The 24457-nt window shown below is 53.8% G+C and overlaps 1 protein-coding gene across 1 annotated transcript in view; it reads left to right on the top strand.

Moving 5' to 3' along the window:
- Positions 1 to 24457, top strand: part of Kcnq4 (potassium voltage-gated channel subfamily Q member 4) — a 51501-nt gene that overhangs the window by 18794 nt on the left and 8250 nt on the right. The window contains exons 2-10 of the mRNA XM_046469425.1: positions 10345 to 10435; positions 11080 to 11206; positions 11404 to 11579; positions 12215 to 12340; positions 12755 to 12865; positions 13056 to 13151; positions 15128 to 15216; positions 16887 to 17048; positions 23778 to 23998. Coding sequence (XP_046325381.1) covers positions 10345 to 10435; positions 11080 to 11206; positions 11404 to 11579; positions 12215 to 12340; positions 12755 to 12865; positions 13056 to 13151; positions 15128 to 15216; positions 16887 to 17048; positions 23778 to 23998 — 1199 coding nt within the window. The remainder of the gene's footprint in view (positions 1 to 10344; positions 10436 to 11079; positions 11207 to 11403; positions 11580 to 12214; positions 12341 to 12754; positions 12866 to 13055; positions 13152 to 15127; positions 15217 to 16886; positions 17049 to 23777; positions 23999 to 24457) is intronic.

Here is a 24457-nt window from a genome sequence, read left to right as displayed (position 1 = left end):
CGGGCACCATTAGGCAGACTAAGAAACTGAGTCCCAGACAGGGACTGTTCACTTGTTCAAAGTCCCACAGTCAAAGCAGAGCTGAGTTCAAGTCCATTTGTGGCGGTTATACATACAGGCAGTACCAGAGATGCAATTTGTCCCCTTTGCCTGATTCCCACCGCTTCTGTGGTTAACGAATCATTGGAATTTTTGCTTCGGTCTATCCTGACTCCTCCTTGATATCTTTATTCACTTATGGGAGAGTTTTGGAAGAGAAGGAAGTTCATCTAGACTTTCCATGCAAATGGAATGTAAAAGACACTCTTCCGGCGACTTCAGAACATTGAAGTCCCAGAGGACTGGTAGCTTTAGGAGCTGTCCAGGCCTCACTTTCCATGCGGGAAGCTGGAGCGACCAGTCCCAGATGGACCAGAGAAAAACAAGGCCCTTAAGAGACCCTTACTCAATCCCTTCCTCATGAACTGAAACTCTGAGACAGTTTCTCACATCTTCAGCTGACTGTTGGCAGAGTTAGGAGAGTGAACCTGTGGACCTAGGTTCCTAGCTCTGCCTATGCCCTTGTGCTTCCCCCTCAGCTGCCCCCAATCCTGACACCTCTCTTAGAGTCACCAAGCAGGCTCCTGACTCTTAGAAGATTCTGGATTTGTTGGAACTGCAGGCTGGGCAGCCTTCCCTTTACCAGGATGCTGAGGAAAATGAGGAGAGGTGTCTGCAGATGCCCTTCCAGTTTCCAGCTTAAGGAATCCCCTGGCCCAACTGTTCTATCTTAGCTGTGGAACTGGCCCAGAGAAGCAAAGCACCTAGCCCAAGTTTGCTGACACAGCAAGACTTTCCTTTCTTTCAGGGCTTATTGGGTTCAGTTGGCTCTTTCTGGGTTTGGGGATCCCATGGGGAGCATGCTCTCAGGGCAGCTGTGAGTAGCTGCCCCAGGTGTGGCCTGTGAGTTTGCATGTTGCTTTGCTTATTAGTAGCGAAGACATTGAGACTCCCCTCCTGCTTCATACCCACAAACCCCCCACTGGGTGGGGTCTTCGGAAGCTGAGTCTGCAGAACTCCCAAGATAGGCTCCTATTTGGCACCTGAGTTCCCCAGGGGGCCCTGCCCTCCCGGAAGCTCTTGTTCGACCCTGTCAGCTCTTGTTGGTACTCTCAGCTCTGGGAGTACTGAGAACCAAGTGACAGAGACTAAGCTCTTTCCCCTGTTTTGGAATCTTCCCTTCCCTCCTTCCTCCCCCCTCTGTACAGGTTCTGCTGATTCTAAGAAGACAAGATTCCTTAGAGGTGACCCTGACCCCCATTAAGCTCAAGTAGCTGGGTAACTGAGCAATCCTTGAACCCAGTGCCACCCTATACATACAGCAGAAAGGGCAGGGGCTGGTCCCTCTTGGCCCCAGGACAAGGGGAATTTTGGAGTAGGAGTGAGGGGTAAGTGACTGGGTCCTGTCACGGAAAGAGGAGATATTAAAACATTACCTCAGGAACTGGGAAATCTGGGGGGCCAGGCCCAGCTCTGTCTCTAATCTCCCATAAAATCACAGGTAAGTCAGGTCCCTCTCTGGGACTCAGTTTGGTAACATATAAAGGAGAGGATTTGTGGATTTCTAAGGGAAATTTCAGTGCCAGTATGTAGCCAGTATCTGATCACATCTTGCCACCTCCACTTCTCCTTGAACAAGTCACCTCATCTCTTGCTAGGATTGTACCATTAGATTCCCAATTCCAGGTGGGGAAAACACCCCGCCCCACCCTAGTGTGTTCTCCCCTCTGCTGCCGGGGCAGTCTTCTGCAAATATAGGTGATCTCATGCTACTCCTTGCTCACACTTGCCTGTCTTTCTTAGAGTACTGGCCAGTCCTCAGCAGCCAGTGGGTTTCTGCTTCCACCTCCACTGCCTCTCTATGCCCCCTCCTCCACCACTGCTTACAAACCTGGGAGACTGCTCCTTTCTGATCCTTCTGGAATATACCAGGCACCTTTCTGGCTCAAGTCTTTTGCACTGGCTTTTCTGTCTGCTCAGAGACTCTTCTCCAGGTGCCCACATGGCTCATTCCCTCTTCCATCTTTACTCAAATGCCACCTTCTCAAAGTTGCTCTCCCTGACCACACTCTGTAAAATAGTCTCCCCCACTTCACACTTTCCCCCTTTCCCACTTAATTTTTTTCCACAGTCATCTGACAATTTGAACATTTACTGGTTTATTTGCCATCTCTCCTTCCCACCTTTCAGCCAAAAAAGAAGGCAGGGCTTTGTAAGCCTTTATGCCTGGCCCAGGGTGAGCACTAAGTGTGTGGTTGCTAAATGAATGAAGGAATGAGTGAGTGCATGCTCCATGGCTCTGGGCTGTGTGGTTTCCTCATAATCCCTCCTGCTTTGGGAAGGGTTGAGGTGTAGAACCAGCTAGGGCCAGCAGCGCATTCTGGGAAGGAGTGGTACTCATGAGAGGATGCACCCTGTCTCAGGAAATCTCTTCCCATCACCCACTTGGCTCAGGCATAGGGCATGCAGTGGGGAAAGGACAGGATCTTTGGGTCTGTGGGAGGCAGCCACTCAAACAGCCTTTCATATGCTGAGGTGTACTCAGTAATGGAGGTGAATGAATATAGAGATGGGGGTTGGGGGGTTAAGAGAGTGTCAGGTGGGGCCTCCCCTTAACCCAGTCAGTTTAGTGGCAGAAGTAGCATACAAAGGTGGGGAGGTGAAATAAAAAAGGTGGGGAGGGAAAAAAAAGCTTCATTGGCTGTGATTAGGGACTAGAACGATGCTAGTGGAGTATCAGCTTCCAGGTTGGGTACCTGGGAGTGAAGAATAAGGTTGTCGGGTGGGTAGGGCCTTCCTTGCAATCATGCTAAGATTAAATTACTGAGGATTAAAGCCAGGGTTGCTTTATCACTGAGCTACATCCCTATCCCTTTTGATTTATTATTTTGAGATAGGGTTTCACTACATTGCTGAGAGTCTAAATTGCTGAGGCTTGCAATCCTCCTGCCTCAGCCTCCCAAGTTGCTGGGATTACAGGGGTGTGCCACCATGCCCAGCTAGATTTCACACTTAAAACAAAACAAAACAAAACAAAAAACAGCAAAGCTCTTTGTTCAAATGAAATCTTATGCCAAACCCAGCATGTAAAACTGGGCTACTAGAATGCATATGGAGGTTCTCAGTGGAGCTAGGGGAAGATTTCCACCGGCCCTCTTGTTTAAGTTTCTGAAATTCTGGCTGTGTACATTCCAACCCTTAGTTCCTCTTCACTTTCATGGCCTTCTGATTGGGAGGGCTCATGGCTCCTTGTGTGAGAAGTCAGTGCTGCCTGGCTAGCCCCCCAAAGATGGATGGACTCTGCTTCTTCCTTGTTCCGTCCTTGGCTTATGTTGACTGTTGCTCAGTTCCCTCACCTGGTGCAGTAGGCAATCTCGCTGGCATGGCAGAAGGAAGCAGGGAGACAAACCAGGGTTGTGGGGATGGGTTAAGTGGGAGAGGATGAGGCTGTTCTGCATTGTATCAGCCTGTTTTCTGTTACTATCACAGAACACCCAAGATGGTATTTTATAATGATAGAAGTTTATTTAGCTCACAGTTCTGGAGGCCCAAGGGCATGGTGCCAGCATTGACTTAACTCTGGTGAAGGCCTCATAGTAGATAGTGTCACAGTTGCAGGAGTGACTGTGAGAGTGAGAGATCATGTGGTGGAACAACAAGCCAAAGTCTGGAGTCCGCGGAGAACTAGTTCTTCCCTTCTGAGTGCATGTCTCCAATGACCTAATAACCTCCACGAGGCTCCACCCCTTCTACATCCACCACCTCTTAACATTAGCACACTAGGGACCAAGTTCCCAACACATGAGCCACCGGGGGACAAACCACATTCCAACTATAGCTCTCACCAAATGTCTTGTTCAGAAGACAGCACCTTCCATATGCTGGGGTACTGAGGTCACTCACACTAGCTCAAGAAATACTGACATGTGGCCTTGGGGTGCGACTCAGTGGGAGAGCACTTGCCTAGCATGGGCAAGGGCCTGGGTTCAGCCCCCAGCACCACACACACACACACACACACACACACACTCACATTCAAGACTGGCAGATGGTAAGGAAAGAAGAATGTTGCAGAGACTTCATGGCAGGAATCACATCTGAGATTCATGGGATAGAGAGCGGGAGATGAAATGCTGGTGTTGTTGCCATTGGTCCCTGTGCCTCTGCCACCTTTCTGCTAGATTCCTATTTCTGTTCCCGAGAAAGCATCTGATTGGTTCAGCCCTACCTACAGATGGAAACTTCTTGGGTCATTCTCCAGCCCTGGATGAATCAGCGGCAGCCAGGGCAGGGGCTTGGGGCCATCCATGGACAGCACTGCGCAGTCGGTGCACTACAAAGGGACTTGGCATCGAGGGCTAAAGTGGTGCTGAAATACAGCCTGTGCCTGGGCATGTCAGCCCGCAGCCAGGGATGCCTGTTTCTAAGGAGGCCAGCTACAGGGGGTCAGGCTATAGGCAACGCATTTGTCTAGTTGGTCCTCCAAGATGGGACATTTTTTTTTTCATAGTTTGCACTATGTGTTGGCAGCTGCTCTCCCTCCAGGGACATCGTCAGAGAAAGTAGAACTGAGCTGAGGACCAACTCTCTCCCTCCCACCTCACTGCTGGAGAGTCATCAGGCAGAGGGAACCTTAGCCGTCATTGTCTTGGCCCCCACTTTCATGTTGTGGACAGGGAAACTGAGGCTCCATCAAGACCTCATCTCAGCCCCGAGCCCCAACTCAGGCCTCTGACCCGGAGAAGCAGCGGCACAGCAGCAGCCCTGGTATGGAGCCGAGGATCACGTGCTCTTGCTCCCTTTGCCATATTTAGAATCGCTGGATCAGGGGAAACTTCTCCTCCCAGCCCTGGAGGATTCTTGGAAAGAGCCTCGCTCTAAGGCCAGCTGACTGCCCCTCCCCTTATCCCCCTTCACGAGAAAGGAAGGTCCCGCTCTCCCCAGAGAACTGGGGGGCCCCTAGGCCACCCTGTACCCTGTTGTCAGGAAGTGTCTGTCAAGTCTGGCTAAGTCCCTTCTTCAGTATCAGCTCTGGTTTGGGATTCAAGAAGTCCCTTGCTGCAGGCAGGTGGTGGGGCTCACGGCCTTTGCCCTCAGGAACCTTGGTTGAGTGGCGACAGACTGGCCCAAGAGTCCTCCAGCTGAGGGAAGACAGAACCCTGCTATTGGGACCCTGGTCTGGGGAGCAAGGAGGGAGTCACACACTCCCCAAGCCACAGGCAGAAGCCAGGGAGCCAGCTGGTGGCTGGCAGGCCCCAGACACTGGCAAGGATTGGTATAGGGTGAGGGAAAGGAGGAAGGAAGCTCTGGAGGAAGCAAGGGGCAGGGCCTGCGTGTGCAGATACTTTGGCCTCAGGGGGGGCTTGTGTCTCCTGGTCCCAAACAGGCTGCTTCCTCGCTGGATTATCAAGCCTTAACAACAGAAAAACTAGACAAAACACAAAAATGCTTGTGTTGAGCTCCTGGGATGTTCCAGGTGTTGAGCTGATCCTCGCTGCCGGGGGATAATGGCCCTGTGTTCCCATGGGAGCCCTCTCCGGCTGGAGCAGCTCCTTCTCTTCAGATCTGCCACTCGCTGTTCCCTAGGTGGGCCTTGCCTCCTCTTCACAGGGTGCCCCCGGGAGCAAGCCCCTCTCCCACCCTCTCTCTGCCTCCTCACCCTGCCTGCTCGGAGGCAGCTGGAGGGGCCTTCCTGGGTAGCAACAGTCCTCTGCCCTCAGCTTCCCTGGGGACCTCTTCCCTTTGCTGGCCCCTCTCTCCTGCAGCTCTGGCTCTTGTTTCCTGGCCCCTTCCACTCTGAGGTGCTCCTCTCAGGAGACTCCCTGCTCCCTTCCTCCTTGGCTACCGGGCCTCTCCTTTTTGCAGTCAGATGTCTTTGAAGAGTTCCGTCTCACTCATCGCCTCCACTTTCTCACCATCCTCTCCTGCTCTGGCCCTCTTCTCCTTCTGGCACTGTCCTGACCAAGGTAGTAGTAACCAACGTGTCACCAAATCCAAAGGACATTTTTCAGACCATATCTCACATCCTGGCAGCATTTGACACGTGTCCACTCCCTTCTTGAAACATTTGCTTCAAGCGGCCTCTCTCTTGCCTCTCCCCGGCTCCCCTCCCATCGCTGGTGCGCCTTCCTGTCTGGCCCCTTTTCCCTCTGGCTCCACAGGGCCTTGGCTAAATTCACCACATGCCTGTTGGACTGTCTCAGCTATTCTGTGACCTCTACCTTGATGTCCCCCACATCTGCATTGTCCCACAGCCCTCTCTGTCCCTGTAACTTGCTCTCAGTGGCACTCCTCCCTCCACCGCCTCCCCATGGGCCCTCCTGCTTCCCGCTCACCCATAGCACTTTTGTCTGTCTGGTTCCCTAGACCACAACAGAGGGGCCATTCTCTCTCACTCGCTCCATTTCTAATTAATCACCAGCTCCTTCTTCCTACAGCTTTTTCCAAGCCATCTCCTTCTCTCTACTCCCTGCCGCCACCACCCTGGTCAAGGTCACCATCATCTGTCAGCTGCCTTATTGTGAAGCCCTGTGCTTAGTTTTCCTGATCAGCCCCGCGCTCCACACTGCCCCCGTGTGGTGGTCCTGAAACACAAATCAGACTGAGTCATTCCTCCTCTTCAAATTCTTCAGTGGCTCCCTATTGCCTTTAGGATGATGTTCAGATGCCTGAGGGTGCCACTAGAGGATCTGACCCTTTATGGCTTCCTCACTGTCCCCTTCATTTTAAGTCCCCACCACGAAGAACTACTAGTCATCCTGGGCACAGACTCCCACATGTCCGTTGCTTGCACAGGCTACTTCCTCTGCCTGAGGCACCCCTGCCCCTATCTAGTCACTTTGGCTGACTTGAAGTCTTCTTGGGGCCCTCCCAGTTCCCTTAGCTCACTGTCCTTGCCTTGTCTATCATGTCACCACCGTTATACTTGTTAATGTCTTGGGACCTGGATTATTCACTTGTGGTTTTACAATGAACCTGACTGAGCGTAGATGACAATTAACGTTTCTGAGGGAATATGGTTCAGAGACTTAGGTGACAACCTCTTTCCTGCTGTGCGATTCCTGTCATTTCCCTCACCTATTAGATCCCTGCCTCTTCAGCCTCCCACCACCTGTCCTTCCAGGGATAATCCCAGAGAAGAGTGGGACATTTTGAGGACAGCAATGGTTTGTCTTGTATGAAGATCACTCTGGCTGCTTTGAAGGGGGTGGGTTATGTGAAATGGGAGTAGAGGCAGGAGCCAGGTGATGGTGGCTCAGTCAGGACAGTGACACTTGGCTATGAATATGTTCCAAAGGTGGAACTAATAGAATTTATTACAGAGCAGGAATGTACAGGGCAAAGGATAGGAAGAATCAAAGATAACTCAGTCTGCCTGAGCCCCTGCGTGCTGTTACCAAGATGGAAGGTTTATGGATACATGGAGAGGTGGGTTTTTTTTCTTTTTGTGTGTGTGTGGGGGGCATGTTCTGTTTTAGAAACCACCAGACATCCAGGAAGAGAAGTCAAGTAGGCAGGTGAACACGTGAGCTGGATTCGTAGGAGGGGCTACCATACCCTCATACCTGCTAAGGGCAAAGGCCACTGTAGTAAGGGAGGGGGACAGGATTCCTGTTTTTATTTTAAAGCAAATGGATTTTAAATGAATATTAGTTTGCTGTTATTACCCAAGAAACCCATGTTCTTAAAAAGTTTTTTAAATTAGGAAATAAGCAAAAAGAGCAAAACGAAAGCCCCGATCACTAATTTTGTCACCAAAAAATAAGCCCTGCTGACTTTTGGTACATATATAAAAAGCATCTACATTTTAAACATTGGGATCACATTGCTTTGAAGTTTGTTTTTTTTTTTTAAAGAGAGAGTGAGAGAGAGAATTTTTTAATGTTTATTTTTCTTAGTTTTCGGCGGACACAACATCTTTGTTTGTATGTGGTGCTGAGGATAGAACCTGGGCCGCACACATGCCAGGCGAGCACGCTACCGCTTGAGCCACATCCCCAGCCCTGCTTTGAAGTTTTGTAATTGGCTTTCTTCGCTTAACCTATTGTGGACATTTGAAGATGTGTAACTATTGACATGGCAAGAAAAGTGTCGAGGAAAAGAATTTTGAAACAGCTTCAGTAGGAAGTCCCCAGGGCCCCTGCTACTGAGGCCCTGGGCAGCTGAGAAAGAGGCAGAAGGATTTCTGCTGAGGGCCAGAGTGAAGGCCCATAAAGGTTTGGCAGCCACCCTTTCCAGAGGAGGGCCCTTCCTGTCCCAAACCCTGTGCCAGCTGCAATCACCACCCAGCCACCAGCCCAGCCATGGCTGTGGCTAATGACTGGATCTGAGGAGCCGGTGCTCCTTCCTCTCCCTGTGCCTTTGCTGATTCGGCTCTTGGCCGGAACTGGCCAAGGAGGCTTCCTTCTCACTCATTCATCCAAAGCCCTTTATGGACATCTGCCACTTGCCTCCTCAACCCCGGCATCTGCTGGGATGCAGCCCCAGATCCTGCCCTCCAAGAAGATATAATGGGGCCCCCGCAGAGCCGTGCCCTATACCTGTTTTTCCTCCCTCAACAGATAGGGAGACTGGCTCTCAGATAGGATTTGACTTCATGCCCATGCCCTTGCCACATGAAACCTGAACACAAATAAAACCATGCAGGAAGTGACTTGGGTCACATAGAAGGAGACAAGCACAGGGAGGAGGGAGTTTTGAAAAGGGAACCAGGCATGTGGGATCCCAGGCTCCATAGAGCAGGTTGTGTTTGTGACAGGTAAAGGGTGCATGGAGGCTCAGTTGGTGAGCTATTTGCAGTGTCAGCAATGGTGCAGAAGTGGGGACTCTGGGGCCACGTGGAAAAGGCTGGTGGATGAATCCACAAGGAATGTATTTTCAGTGAAGTCCGTGCCCCCTGAAGCCTCTTCCAGGGCACATGCATGTTCCGCCTATCCTTGTCCCAAAGAGGGCTGTCTGGAGTCTAGCCTGGGTCTTCTTTGCTGCTCCTGTAGCCCCGCCCTTTCATCCTGGTCTCCCTACTGTGTGCACAGGCTCTTCAAGGCGCATGCCCATGGCTTTCTCCCTTCCCTTCCACTGGGAAGTTGGGAACCCTGGCTCTAAGCTCTGTCCTGGCAATACTGGATGACCCAGGTGAATCCTTTCCATCTCTGGCCTCAGTGTCTTCATGTGTGTAATTGAGGAAGTGTTGGATGAGTTAGGTTCTAAAGTTCCCTTCCTTTCTTCTTTTGCCCTTCTTCCTGGTACTAAGGATGGTACCCAGGGTTGGTGCTCTACTACTGAACCACATCCCCAGCCCCTCCCGTCCCCCACACCTTTTTTTTTTTTTTTGGTACTGAAAATTGAACTCAGGGGCACTTAAGCACAGAACCACATTCCCAGCCCTTTTTTGTATTTTAGAGACAGGGTCTCACTGAGTTGCTTAGAACCTTGCTAAATTGCTGAGGCTGGCTTTGAACTCGCAATTCTCCTATCTCAGCCTCCCAAGCCGATGGGATTATAGGCATGCGCCACCGTACCTGGCTCCCAGACCTTTTTGTTTTTTTGAGACAGGGTCTCACTAAATTGCCCAGACTGGCCTCAAACTTGTGATTCTCCTGCCTCAGCTTCCTGAGTTGCTGAGATGACAGGTGTGTGCCACCATGCCTAGCTGAATTTCCTGCCATTTCTAAACATCTGGTTCTGGGCCACTTGGTATCTTCCCACAGCACACAGGGGAGTTGCAGGTCTCTATAACCCACCTCTTCACTGCCTGATTCCCTTCTCTGTATCCTTCTCTGCATCCTTCCTAATCTCTTTCCTTCTGTAGCCATCTCATTTAATTCCAAAGGAGCTGATGAGAACAGGGCCAGTTGTCCCCATTCTGCCAATGAGGCCATGCTCTGACTTCTTTGGAGTGCCTGGGGAAGGTGGTTCCTCCCTCAGTGCTGACCTTCCCTGAGACCCTGGATGACCTCTGGGACACTTCTCTCAAGACAACCTTAAAACCAATCCAATCCACGGCTTGTGGATCAATGAGCCTGGAGGAACACGGGAGCCTATGTGTTTCCACTGCCAACTTAGACAACACTGCCACTCAGCTGAGTGACCATCTCTTGGTGACACAGCTATACTGGGTGCAGTTGAGAGAATCATGAGGTGTCTGTGAGCTTGGTGGCTTGGAACTTGGGGGCTGCTGCCTTTGGTGCCCAGCACAGAGCCCACCAATGCTTCCCTCCTCCCATGATTCTGCAGCCTCCTACCAGAGGCTCTTCTGCTGTCCTGCCCCCAAGCTATCTAACCCTTCCCTTCATGCTGCAATTGTAGATTCTTGCTGGTCTTCAGCTGCCTGGTGCTGTCCGTGCTGTCCACTATTCAGGAGCACCAGGAATTTGCCAATGAGTGTCTCCTCATCTTGGTAAGTGCTGAGAGTCCCTGTCCAAGGGAGGCTGTGGGCTGAGGGCTGAGGTAGGGAGAGGCTTCTAGGCTTTGAGTTGGAGAGCAGATTCCTGTGCTGAGTTCCCTTAGTTGGTAACTACCCCTCTCTGGGTATCATCCTCCATTATAGCCGGTGTAGGAGGACCTCCTGCTTCTATGGAGGCCTTATGATGGGCCCAATAGTGACAGGATGAGTAGGCTCCACCCTTATCAGGACAAGTCGGTAACTCCATCTCTGCCTAAACAAAAGGCACCAAACTAACACCCCTTGGGGGGAGACAGCTAATGGATAGCTGCCCCTTTATTTCAGCCAGGTAGAGCTAAGGATTCTGGGATGTTTGGGAGGGGAAGCAAGACTGAGGGATAGAAAAATCCCTGCAGCTAATGGTGGCAGAAAGGGGAGGACAGGCTCCGGCTTTCAGTTTTCTTAGAGAAAGTAGAAGTGGTCACTTCCTTTCTGGAATCCCCTTCAGCCCTAGCCCGTGTAAGAACGGAGAGGGGTCAGGTGGAGGGGTCCGGTGGAGGGGTCTGGTAGAGGGTGCTGGCGCTCCTGATGCAGGACTCAGGCTGGGCCAGTCTCTGACCTGGAGAGTGGGCAGCAGAACTGAGGCCCTGATCCCGCAGGAGTTCGTGATGATCGTGGTCTTCGGCCTGGAGTACATCATCCGCGTCTGGTCGGCGGGCTGCTGCTGCCGCTATCGAGGATGGCAGGGCCGCCTCCGTTTCGCCAGAAAACCCTTCTGTGTCATCGGTATAAGGCTTTCCTCGATTTGCCTGACTCCCGACCCCAGGCCCCAGGGTTGACACCTTGACCCCGTCCCTAACCCTGGCCCTGGTTACTGACACTGACTAGGCAGACCATCCCAATCTGCCACCTCCTCACAGCCCCAGGAGACCCTGGGTCCTGTCGCAGCCCTACTGGTGACCTTGCCACCTCCTGCCCTGCAGACTTCATCGTTTTCGTGGCCTCGGTGGCCGTCATCGCCGCGGGCACACAGGGCAACATCTTTGCCACATCTGCGTTGCGCAGCATGCGCTTCCTGCAGATCCTGCGCATGGTGCGCATGGACCGACGCGGTGGCACCTGGAAGCTGCTGGGCTCCGTGGTCTACGCACACAGCAAGGTGAGGCTGGGCAAGCGGAGGGCGAGGCTGAGTTGGGCAGAGGGACGGTCCTGAGCGGAGCCCTGGCTGGGTAGGGGGGGAAAGGGAGACTATGGACGGGGTGGGCATGGAGATTGGAAGCGGGGCAGGGCGGGGCTGGGGACAGGATCTAAGCTAGAGGCAGGGCCTACAGGGTGGAGCAAGTGGGGGGTGGAGCTGGGCATCAGCCGGGCCTAGGAGTCAGGGCCTGAAGCCGGGTTTGAGGGTGTCACTTGGAAGCTTCTGAGTTTGAAGGGACAGTTTTCACTGCCACTTGGAGAGCTGGGATGGGGCCTGAGGGTGGGGCTGGGAAGGGACTAGAATGTAGGTCCCCAAGCCTGTAAGTAGTGTTGGGGGGCAAAGCCAAGGGGTCTGGGGGTGGAGGTGCGAGCCTGGAACCGGGCAGGTCAAGGGCAGGCCTGGGGTCCTGGTGGTCTCTAGGTGAGGCAGGGTTTCCTTGAAGTGAAGAGCTGAGAAAGGAAATGGAGAAGAGCCACTGCCAGGGGTTGGTGAGATCGGGTACTTTTATCCCCCTTCAGAACATGGTCCATAGGCCATAGGGAGCCCCTGCCCCTCTGGTAGGCACAGCTCCTCATGTCCCTTCACCTGCCTGGCAGGAGCTGATCACCGCCTGGTACATCGGGTTCCTGGTGCTCATCTTTGCCTCCTTCCTCGTCTATCTGGCGGAGAAGGATGCCAACTCTGACTTCTCCTCTTATGCCGACTCGCTCTGGTGGGGGACGGTGCGTAAGAGTCTGTGCAGGGCTGCCCTTCTCCTTGGGACTCTCCCCAGAAACTTCCTGAGACCTGTCCATTCTGCCCCTGAGGGTTGATCAGGCCCTTCTAGAACTAGAGCTGGGACCCCCTTTGACCAGCCCCTATGCCACTCTGCCCCCCAACCTACTCTGGTGGATTGCCCTGTTCCCATTAGCCCCCCGCCTGTCCCCGAGCCTTTGTGTACAGCACTGGAGAGGTATTAGGTACGCCCCTACTGCCCCCTTGAAAAGTCCTTGTCAACAACCCCTATGGAAAATATCTGGGGATGGGGGGAGAGAACCCTTTCCTTTTGACCAGTCTTCCACCTGTCTGTGCCCCCAACAACTTCTCGTGGGTGGCCTCTGTGATCCGTCTTGTGGATAACCATTTGTTATCTCCAGATTACACTGACAACCATCGGCTATGGAGACAAGACACCACATACATGGCTGGGCAGGGTCTTGGCTGCTGGCTTCGCCTTACTGGGCATCTCTTTCTTTGCCCTGCCTGCCGTGAGTTCTGTTCTGCTATGTTGGTGGGGGAGGATGAGGGCAAGACTTTCTCAGTCCAAATCACAGATTTGTCCAGGCAGCCTTGGGTACTGACTGGAGAGAAGCCAACGCCTAGTCAGATGGGCAGGGATAGGGATACCCTGGTTATCTCCCCTCCCCACATTCCCCCAACCCTCCCTTATCCCCTTAGGGCATTCTCGGCTCCGGCTTTGCCCTGAAGGTCCAGGAACAGCACCGGCAGAAGCACTTCGAGAAGCGGAGGATGCCAGCAGCCAACCTCATTCAGGTAAATGACACCCAGGAGGCCCTGTGGCACAGGCCCTATGATACACCCACTTGGCGTGTTGGCCCCTGTGTGCCAATCCATGTGGCCCAGCCTCACAACTACAATTCTACTTTGAAGCTCAGAGAGGGATGTGGCATTTCTAGGGTCACGTGGCAAGGCACAGACAGAGCTGGGATGTTGACAGATTCATAAACTTTCCCTGGCACCAAATGCCCAGTTTGGTGCTCACTAGAGTTGCGCCATTGCCAACTCTGGCCCCAGCTCTGTGCAGCCTGGGTAGATGGGGGTCTGGACAGGCTCCTGTGAAGACCCAGCTCTGCTGCCCTTCAGCTGCGCAGCCATCCGCGGCAGCACTCTGGGCTCATTCATTCAGGCATTCCACAAGAAGCCACACGAATGAAGAGGTTTTGGTTCAAGTCTAGGCTTTTGAGAGCTCCAATATTTAGTAGCCAGGCAGGAAAAGAGCCTGCCAAGGAGACAGAGGAGGAGCAGCCAGAGGAGTGGGTGGGAAGCCAGGAGCATGTGGTCTTCGTTGCCCTCAATGATGGGTGATCTGAGTGGCTGTGGGATGAGGCCAGGGCTTTATTTTCTGTGACCGTGTGATTAGGTGTTGGCTTCTCTCCAGTCAGAAGTGTATGCAGGAGAACTCTGTGCAGGAAATGGTTTGGGGAATACTGACGCAGCCCACCTATGCATGCTCCCCCCACGCCACCCTCTGACCCCCAAACCCAAGTCTGACTCAGCCCCTCCTTATCTCTTTTACCCAGGTGAAACCCCCTCTCCCCATCCCTGCTATCTCCAGCCACCAGCCCAGGCTTTTCTTCATAATGTCCCTCGGGGCACAATGGCCACTGTCCCTTGAGAGCTGGCCTTCTGAGGGGCATTGTAGGGGCAGGCGGCTGGCACTGTTCGTGCCGAGAGACAGCTGGTATTGTAGTGCCCATAATTAATGAGACAGCTCTGGCAGCTGCTCTCCAGCCCATGCCAGGGGCCTAGGCAAGCAGGAAGTAAAAATATTTCTGTCTTTGGAAGGCGCCTGGCCGGTGAGGTCAACAGTGGCAACCCCATAGGGACAAGAGGCACCCAGAGAAGGGGGGTATACAGGGCCCAATTCTGCCTTGTCCTGCCTAGCAGCTTCCATGTCTCTCTGCCTTGGCTGATCATCCCACTCAGTCTCTCCTTGGCTCTTCTCCATATCTCAAAGACTTCCTCTTGTCCGACCTTCTTTCCTCCTGCTATGAAGGAAGTCCTGCAAGTCCATGGAAGCTGAGGGGCTGGTGGGTGATGCTCTTTCCTCCAACCAACCCCTCAGCATTCCTCAGCAACCCCTTTCTCAGTTCCTAGTGACAAGCAGCTAGGAAAAATAGAGCAGAGTTGCTGTTAGCAGTCAGCATTCATTCTCCAAACATTTGTGGGACACCTACAAGTGCCAGATACTCTACTTGGCTCTGAGATCGGTGCCATTAATTGAACACACAATAAATATTTACCAGATGTGAAGAAGGGAGTTAACAGGAAGGTTTAACAGGGGGACCTGGCATTAAGTGCCTACTATGTGTCACCACTGAGCTTTGCATTGAATAGACAAACATGCTCACAGCATGCTGTTAGGTAAGTAGTAGCTGATTCGCTCTACGGGGGAGAATACTGAGGTTCTGGAACTTCATTTAGTTTGTCCACACTTGAAAGGGGTAGAACTGAGATTGGAAACCCACATCTGCCTGATGATAAAACCCCTGGTCTTACCCCTTTGCTCCAGGGTCCTTGACTCATGTTGATCTTCTGGGCCATCTTGGGCAAGTCGTTTCTCTCTAGGCCTCAATTTCTAAGTTGGCCTTGCTGGTGGCTATAGAGTTGGGACTGGCCTCTGGCTCTGCCAACCTTTGGCTGGCTAAGGACTAGGTTCCTTCAGGGGCAGAGGGCTGGTGGGGGCTGAGAGACCTCACTGATGCCCCATTTCTTCCACATATCCCCAGGCTGCATGGCGCCTGTACTCCACCGACACTAGCAGGGCCTACCTGACGGCCACCTGGTACTACTATGACAGTATCCTCCCATCCTTCAGGTAGGTCCTTCTGGGGTGGGAGTGGGTGGGGGCTGGCAGTAATACCCAGGGAGCACAAAGGGCTGGGATTCATCCCTGGAAGGTGGGGAGAGGGTGACAGCTCCCATGGGAGCATTTTGGGCTGGCTCTGTAGGTTCTACCTTACTTAGAGCTTGGAAGATCCTCTCTCTGAGAAGCACACAGGACATAGGGCCTTGGTGGAGCTCTGCCCCACAGGCTGAGCCCAGCTCATGGAGCGCTGTCAGTCAGAATGCTCACCCATTGGTGATGCCACTGAGGCCAGTGACACAGCCAGCTCATTTCCCTTCAGTCTCAAGTGGGGGACACTGGTGGCACTTACCAGCCTGGAGTATTGCAGCTGGTTGAAGAGAGTGTGGAATGGTCAGGAACACATGTGCCAGGACCTGCCCTGAGCCCCCATATGTGACTGGGCTCGACTGGGCCTCAGCACCCAGAAGAGAGTCTTCCCACTGGCCCTGGCTGAGCCTAGGCTGCACGGGGGTGGCTCCATTCAAGGGATTATTAATAGCATCACCAAGGTGCATGTGGCCAGGTGCCTGGCCAGCCCTGGGGCAGGAATGAAGACCGCGGATCTGGCACGCTCCCACAGGCAGGCGGGCGTGGGGTGCGCGGCTGGGCCAGGCTGCTGCGCTCAGCGCTTCTGCGCACCTTTTTTGCCTCATTAGTTCTCCAAGAGCAGCTGTTGCGTGATCCCACTTGCCCTCACCTGGCCTGTTCCAGCTCCCTCCCAGCCCTGTGGGCTTCCTGGGAGGGGCAGAAGAGAGGGCCCTGGAAGGGGGCATCACACTTCCCACCCCCATCTCCCTTCCTGGCAGAGGCAAGCTCCCACCTCGGAGACAGAGATGGCAGCTAGGTTAGACGAAGCCTCCTTTTCAGGAGCAGCCCTATTGACCAGGGCGAGGTGGGGAGTTGGGGCAGGGGCTGGATAGGTAGAAAGTGGTGTGAGGGAGGCGGGGAAATGGAGTCTGGTGGTCTGGGTCCCTTGGTTAGAGGGACAGAGCCTGGTTTGGGGATTTGGGGTCTATCGGACCTTCTGCTGCTCCCTGGGCCTCAGCTTTCTTATCCCTTTGGTGGGAAGGCAGGGGACAGTGGAGGGGGGCATTTTACTTTTTTGGCTTATGGTAGGAAGTGGCCTAGAGAGTCAGGGGGCAGCTCCAGGCCCAAATTCAGTCTCCAGGAACCCAGCAGCAGGCGTGAGCGCCACAGGAGAGGAAAGCTGGGCCAGCTGCCCTGTGAAATCTCCATCCTTGGTCTGTCTTCCCTAAAATCCATAGTCAGATCGGAAGGGTATGAATTTCAGGGCTGCTGCTGGCCTTCCAGCAGGCACAGTGCCACTGTGCCTCAATGAGCAGAGAGTCAGCTGAATTTGAGCTCCTATTTGCCACCTTGTGCGGGTGCTCTTGAGTTGTGCCCAGTCTGCACAACCAAACCTGGTGTCCCTGAGGATTTCCCAGGAACTGAGTGTAGAAAGGGAGGAAGAGAGCCATTGTCTTCCATCTTCCACCCCTGTTTGGTCTGGCCTGGCTTGGGTGTTTGTGAGCATCCCTATAGAGCAGGACCTGGCGGGTGAGCTCAGGAGCTCAGAGCCCACTAGGTGAGGGGGGTGGTGCCAGGGCCCTGCTTGTGGCTGATGGTGCCCTCTCCTGCAGAGAGCTGGCCCTCTTGTTTGAGCACGTGCAGCGGGCCCGCAATGGGGGCCTACGGCCCTTGGAGGTGCGGCGGGCGCCAGTACCTGATGGAGCGCCCTCCCGCTACCCTCCCGTTGCCACCTGCCATCGGCCGGGCAGCGCCTCCTTCTGCCCTGGGGAAAGGTAGGGGCCCCCTGGGGTCACCACCTCCTCTTGCTTCTCCTCCTCTTCTTCCATTCTCTGTCTTATCCTCCCTCAGACCTGCCTCCAGCTACTCTGTCGGTGTCTGGGCCTGTTTGGGGGCCTCCTGGGCCTCTTCATGAGGTCTGGGCGGTTGTCGTCGGATGGCCAGACAGGTACAGACTGAGGGCCTCTCTGGAGAGGCCAGGCTGGACTCACCTTTTCGTTTCCTGGGACTCCGAGAGTCTGAGTGGGAGAGATGTCCGCACCATCCTACCCTGTCACCTCCCCCATTCATGCCATTGTCCTCTTTCTTTCTCTGTTCCACGTTCCCCTCACTCTTCCATCCCTGCACCCCCATCCCTCCCGGGAAGCTGGAGAGAGGAGGAGGCCGCTGGCCACAGGTGCTTACGGCTCAGGTAATCGTGGGCACCACTCTGGGTTGTGAGGGCAGGGAACCCCCTCCCCAGCATGTTGCTCTAGGAGGGGCTTGACCCTGCAGTCACCTCTCGGGAACCAGATGCCAGCTGGAAAGAGAGCTCTGTGACTAAGACCACTGTAGGACCTACGTAAACCCAGCCAGCAACTAATGCTCTTGTCTCATGCAACCCTTGTCCACAGCTTTGCTAATCCCAGCGGGTGCTCCTGGGATTCTCTTTTCTTCCTTACTGAGGTACTCCTTGCACTCACAACGGTATCTTTCCCCTTGACCTGTCCCTCCCGGAGCTTTTGAATTTTGAAAGAAGAACCAAGAAAGAATGATGCTTGGCCTGCCCTGCCATGTGTTCATAAGTGGGGGAGCTCCAACATGTTTGGATAAGGGCAGCCCATTCACTCACAGCATGGGGACAAGCAGCTGCCTCTGTAGATTTAGCTTTGAGGTCGAGGGTTCAGTCCCCTTCATACCTTCCCCTGCTCTTTACCCATCTCTTTGTTTTGCCTCATCTTCACACGTCATCACTGAACCAACCAGATAGGCATCTGGGCCTTGAGCCTTAGCTGTAATTCTGAGCCCCAGGCCCAGAACAAGGGACCAGGGAAGAGGTGCCGTGGAAGCTTGCCTCTGCCACCTGGTCTGTGTGTCCTTGAGAAAGTCATCAAATCACTCTGTTCCTGGCAGAAAATCAGTGATGTTTAGGCTGACTAGGAGCTCTGGGTTCTCTGAGTTTCTCCTGGAGGATAGAGTGATGAAGTGTTTTGGGCTGGGGGAGGGGGAGCGGGTAGCATCCCTTCCCTGTTCTTAGGGCACTTCTGGGCTAGGGGCTGAACAGGAAGTGGGGAGAGAGAGAGCACCCCTCCAGGTCTGGAACTGGAGGGAGGGGAAGGGAAGCATGTCTGGCCAGGCCAGGCTGGGAGCTCCCTGGAAGAAATGTTCATGATATAGGACCATTTGGATTCTCCAGCACTGCCTGAAGGCCCTTCATCCTTATCCCCATCCCTACCAAACTGCGATTCACAGGCAGAAACTCAAAAGTTTTGGCATTCCAACATTCATGCCAAGAGCATGGGCTCTCTGCAGCTTCTAGGGCACTCTGGTCTCACCTTGCTTGAATAGGAAGGCATGAGAATGGAGGGGAGCCTGGAGCCTGGCACCTATAGAACTCCCAACGGCTTCTATGGGACCCTGAACTCACTGAAGCCCAGGAACAGATCACTGCTGAGGGCTTGGCTATCACTAACTCCCAGCCTATGTCTGTCTGTCCTGGGGTGTCTGTGTGTCTGGAACTCATGGTGATGGTGGTAGAGTGTCACTTCTTCCCAGAGACCCTAGAGAGCCAAGCTGTGTCTTCTAGGTCAGTCCCCAGGCTCAGGCTAAATGGTCTTGTCCTTAACCTTGGCTGTCTAGGTCTACTGCAGCTGGGATGCCTCCAGATATGTACCTACGCATACACACACCTGGTTGGCTACATCCCCAGTGATGCTTGGGGATGGATCCAAACTAAGCATGTTCCCAGGAAGTAGAGCTCCAAGAAGCAGGACTTCTTGGGGGATGGCCAGGGGATGGCATTTCCTTTTAGGATTTTGTGTTGAGTTGCACAAAGTGTGGTCTCCGACTGCCTGCATCAGCATCTCGTGGGGTGTTTGTCCGAAATGCAAATGCCTGGCCCTCTCTCCACACCTGCGGAGTTGGATTGGAGAGGAGGCCCAGGATTCTGCGTGTTCACAATGCTCCCAGGGGGTCCTTATGCAGACTGAGAACTTCTGCATTCTGGGGATGGAGCTGGAGGATGACTTGGGTGGGGGTCCTTTTTTCCCACCAGCCACCAGAAACTGGCCCCATCCTGGCAACTCCCCACGCTCTGCCCACCTGTCCCTTTGTCACTAACCTCTGTTCGTGTCTTGTTCTCAACTTTCCAGCCAGATGTTTAGTAATAAACGGAGTTTCTTTCGGATCCACGCCAGCTGGAGACCGAGGTACCCCCTCGCCTGCTCCTCCTGCCCCCACTCTTCCTCATCCCCCCAGCTTTGGGGGTTGGAGAGGGGGACAGGACGGGCCATGAACAAGGTGCATGTGCCTGCCGCCTGCCATCTGCCTCGGGGTCCTGATGAGCCCCTTGCCTTCCTGGGGATGCCTCTGCCAGGTCTGGGGCATGGGCCCAGTGTGCTGGAAGGGACACTTGCAGGAGCCTTGGGGATGCGCGCTGGCTCTGCCGCTGACCCCTGTATGATTTTGGTCAAATTGCTTCCCTTCTTTGGACCTAAGTTTTCCATATGTGGAATGGGCAGATTGAACTAGAGGCTCTCTGAGGGTCTTTCCCACTCTGACTTTTGCTGGGCCTTGGGTTTAGCTTCTTGTCTCCCCACTGTCTGCCTGGAACGCGGCAGATGGCTGAAGGGGATAGGCCTGGCACCTCCCTAACTCCAGAGCCCTAATGTAGCTGCATCACCACTGCATTCATGGTACCTGCCATGCCAGGACTTGCTGTGTGCCCTGGGGACACAGTGATGAATAAAACATGGTCCCTGGAGAGTTGCAAAGAGTAACTGCAGTTTGGTGCAGTGAGCGCAATAAGAGGAGGAAGCAGAGGGGCTGTGAAGCCTGAGTTGGGCGCTTAACCCAGAGGAAGCCCTGGAAGGGGTGGCTGTTAGCGGGGACATGGACCAGGCAAGTTGGCAAAAGAGCACAGCCATGGGAAACAAGTGCATAGCCCGGTTTGGTCAGTTCTGAGAGTGGGATGTCAGAGCTGAGGTTAAGGCAGGGCTGAGGTTAAGCCCCAGTGCGGCTTCATCTTGTTGGCATTGCCTGACACTTGAGTTCGTGGATCTCTGGTTTCCCTAAGGTGCCTCTGGAGTCTTGTGGTAGAAGATGAGGAGCAGAGCCCCTGGCTGTCATGTGCTTCTGTAGAAAAGCAGCATTTCTGAGAGATGTGGATTCTCCATCACAGTCTGGTCTGCACTCACTGGCCGTGTGTCTGTGGGCAAGTCACATAGCTGTCTGTGCCTCTGTTTCCTCAGATATGAAATGCAGATTGTTTTTTGTTTTGTTTTGTTTTGTTTGTTCTGGGCATTGAACCCAGGAGCACTTTAGCCCTGAGCTCCAACTCCAGCCTGAGACACAGATCATAAATGCAGTATAGCCAGGCCCAAACTGCTTGGCGCCTACAAAATTGACCTTATTCAATTTGGTACATTTGGCAGTTAAGATCTCACTTAAAAAAACAGTTTGGGAACCATGACTGTAGGAAATGGGGACACACTGAAGGGTGAAGCTGAAGAGACTCCAGGTCAGATCTGACCCACTGCAAGATTGGCTGTAGTGGGCAGGATGGACAGAGGGGCAAGAGTGGGACAGAGAGGCCAGCTATGAGACTGTTTGCCTAGTCCCTGAGGAGGGGACTGGAGCGGAGGGGCCGTGTGCAGCCAGACAGTGGGGAGGCTGCCTTTGGCAGGCAGAGGATGAATCCTAAAGAAATTCCTGGTGCAAGTGGGTCTGAGTCCAGCAGGGCAGTCAGAGGGCAGTCAATGGCAGCACTGACACTTCCTGAGGACAGCCACAGTCAAGCTCACCCTATCCTTCTCCTAGGCACCAACAGACCCCTTAGACCTCAGTTGTTTACTTTGGCACCTTCAACATTTTGAATTGGACAGTTCTTTTGCTTGGGGCTACACATGCTTTGTGGGATGCTTAGCAGCATTTCTGGCTTCTACCCATTGGATGCCAGGAACACCAATGCTGTGACAACCCCAGATATCTCCAGACATTGCCAAATGTGCCTTGGGGGGTGAAATGCCCCAGTTGAGAACCACTGCCCTCGCCCTCACCCTGATCACTTGTCCTGGAAAAAGAACACAATCTCTGAGGCGGAGAAAATGGCCCAGGACTTGCCCCATCCCAGGGGAGCTCTGTGACCTCGGGCAAGTTGTTTCACTTCTTTCCTTATCGGTAAAATAGGGATGGAGAACCAGAGCCACTGCGTGACGTGGCGGAGAGGACTGAAAGCACCGAGGCAGGCAGGTGGGACACTGCGTGCTCTGAGGAGCCTGGGAGGGAAGGAGCTCTTTGGTGCCCACTGTGTGCCAGGTTTCTTTCCATTTTCTTTGAGCTTTCAGGCTCCAGAGAGGCTGACGTGAGCTGTTTTCTGGGCTCTGCCCAAGGAGCAGGAATCCAGGGCTGCTCCTGGTAAAACTGTCTTCTTGCATTAAAGAGGAGCCCAGGGCCTCAGATGGCTGGAAAGTTACAGAACCCCCACAAACCCTGCTGGAAGCTCCCTCCACCGTCACAGAATCAGAGCTGGAAAGGGACCTTTCAAGGCCTCTAGTGCAAGCCTCAGACTCCTTCCTCCAAAAGTTCTGCTGAGTGCACACTCAGCTTGTTTGCACACTTCTTGAGATAGAGGTCACCCCTCCCTTCCCCAGAACGCCATTGGTGCCTGATGTGCTGGGTGCAGCGATCCAGAGTTCCAGGCCCTTGACTGGAGCTCAGGGCCTTCTCCAGCCTTCTCTCTTCCTCTCCAGCTTGGAGGAGTGGAGGACAGGGGCAGGGGTTGCACGGATGGGCAGGGTGGTGGGGTGCTTGCCAGCATGAGGAGAGCCCGCAGGAATGGCTCTGCAGGGGAAAGTTTGGGAAAGCCAACCTCAAACTTCTGTTGGAATCTTTGGGATGTGTCGAGGGGACCCTGGGGCCTGACCTTCCCTTCTGATATCCTAAGGGCTCCAATACCTGACCTTTAACCTCTTCCCTCTGGGCAGAGGCCCCTCCCCTAAGGATGGCCCTACATCCGGGCCACCTTCCCGAAGGTGCCCCTGGTTTCGAGATCTCTTACCTCAGCAGCTGGGCTCTATACCTTCCACCCCATGCCCTGGGCATGGGGGACCTTGGTACCCACCCAACCTCGAAACCAGAATGTGTCCTTTGCTTAATTGTTGATCTGAAAGTCCCTGAGAGTAGGTGACAGTCTCCTTCCTCAACCCTGCCCCACCTCAGGCCTCCTTTGAGACTGGCTGGTGCCCCTCTGAGCTGGTGCCCAAGGCAGTGGGGGCCCCAAAGCTGTCTGCAGGGATCCTCCAGTGGCACATGGCAGCAGGCAAGGCAGCTATGATGCCACAGGGCATAGGGTGGAGGATGTTGGCATAGGTCTGACCCAAACAGCAGTAATGTGGTCCTTGAACTTCTTGGACCAGAGTTACTCTACCAGGTACTGGTTAATCAGGGCCTTTCATGGTGATGGTAAACCCATGGCCTCCTTCCACCCCCGCCTGTCTCCCTCCAAGGTTTGGGGGATGTGGTGAGGGGCTGGGTATAGTAAGGGGAGCCTAGAGCGTGTGTCCAGATCTGCATGTGTGTGCTCATGTGCACACAGACAGTGTAAGCTGAACTGGGAACTGAGTAGCACTGAAGGGGGAATCTTCTAGGGAGATCCAGGACCCCATGGTCCAGGTGAGCAGAGCTCAGGCAAGGGAGACCACGGAACAGGTTACTGAAATAGATCTTCACTGGGAGGGCGGATACCAGGCACATCCTAGGCATACAGCACCCAGACTCATGAGGCTTAGGCCCTCAACGGACATCACACTGCACTGTCCACTGGCACTTCACACAGAAGCCCGTGTGTTGGAGATCTTATTTTGCAGAGCCCATCTGCATGGCTAGATCAGGTCCTAAAACCCTGACCTGACCCATGCCGAATCAGATAGCTCCAGCAGTGGGGAAAGGAGAAAATACAAGCTGACACATGTCCACACACACCATGTGTATACACTCTGCTACCTCTGTACCCACACTGTCACATGTGCACACACATGCCTCCTTGACTCCACCCAGCCTCTCCCTGGTACAGTGAGGACTGGAGGCCTACCTCAGTGTGCATGGCCAGGTGAGCTTCCCCATCCCTCAGCAGCCTGTCTGTGCCCAACGGGGTCACTGCCTCCACCCTCCAACCACCTGTGGGCCAGGCCCAGATCCTTCGTCCTCCTGTCTTGTCTGATTCCTTCTTGGGTTTCTCTCAGTCCTTTCACTCTGACATCTGTCTCCTGTGCACCCTTATCTGTCTTGGCAAAGAGGGGTGGGAGGTGGGACTGGGTATGGGATGGGCTCCAAATGACCTCCCTTCAGCTTCTTGTTGGAGTCAGGGCCCCCCTCACCACACCGTTGTTCCATCCTAGAAAGTCTGTTTGGTGGGGAATCCAGACCCAATAGTCACCCCCAAGTCCTAGATCAGCATTGTCCCCACTCACCTCCTGCCCCAGCACCAGCTAACTTGGCTCTCTCCCCAACCTGCCCTGCTCTGCTAGCAGCCGGATGGGCATCAAAGACCGCATCCGCATGGGCAGCTCCCAGCGGCGGACTGGTCCTTCCAAGCAGCATCTGGCACCTCCACCAATGCCCACCTCCCCAAGCAGTGAGCAGGTGGGTGAGGCCACCAGCCCCACCAAAGTGCAGAAGAGCTGGAGCTTCAATGACCGCACACGTTTCCGGGCCTCTCTGAGACTCAAACCCCGCACCTCTGCTGAGGGTGAGCTCCCAGAAGTTTGGGGTCCAGGACCTGCCAAAGGGGGTGGGGATGGACTCTGGTTTTCTAGTCTATAAGATGGGCATCATAACACTTGCTTTGCTGTAGCCTGGGCACCAGATTATTGGAGATCAAATGGGAATGTAGAGGGTGGCATTTGATAGTGGTTGAGGGCACAGGCTTTGGAGCTAGGCTGCTTGGATCTGAATTCTGGCTCTGTCACTTCAGCAAGTGACCTAATTTCTTTGGGCCCTACTCCACTTCCCTCACCTGTAAAATGGGAACAATAATAGTATCTGCTTCAAGGGCTGTTGTGAAGATTGAGATAATCTATGGAAGGTGAACAAAAGAGTTTTTGGAATATAGTAAGTGCTCCATTAAAGCTAGATGATGCTGGGTGCTGTGGCACACGACTGTAATTCCAGTGGATCAGAAGGCTGAGGTAGGAGAATCATGAGTTCA

The sequence above is a fragment of the Marmota monax genome, unplaced genomic scaffold, assembly GCF_021218885.2.
Source record: "Marmota monax isolate L192 unplaced genomic scaffold, Marmota_monax_Labrador192_F-V1.1 WCK01_AAM20220418_F8-fsc00008, whole genome shotgun sequence".
NCBI lineage: Eukaryota > Metazoa > Chordata > Mammalia > Rodentia > Sciuridae > Marmota > Marmota monax.
The sequence above is the reverse complement of the archived record's forward strand: the minus strand, read 5'-3'. Positions and strand labels throughout refer to the sequence as shown.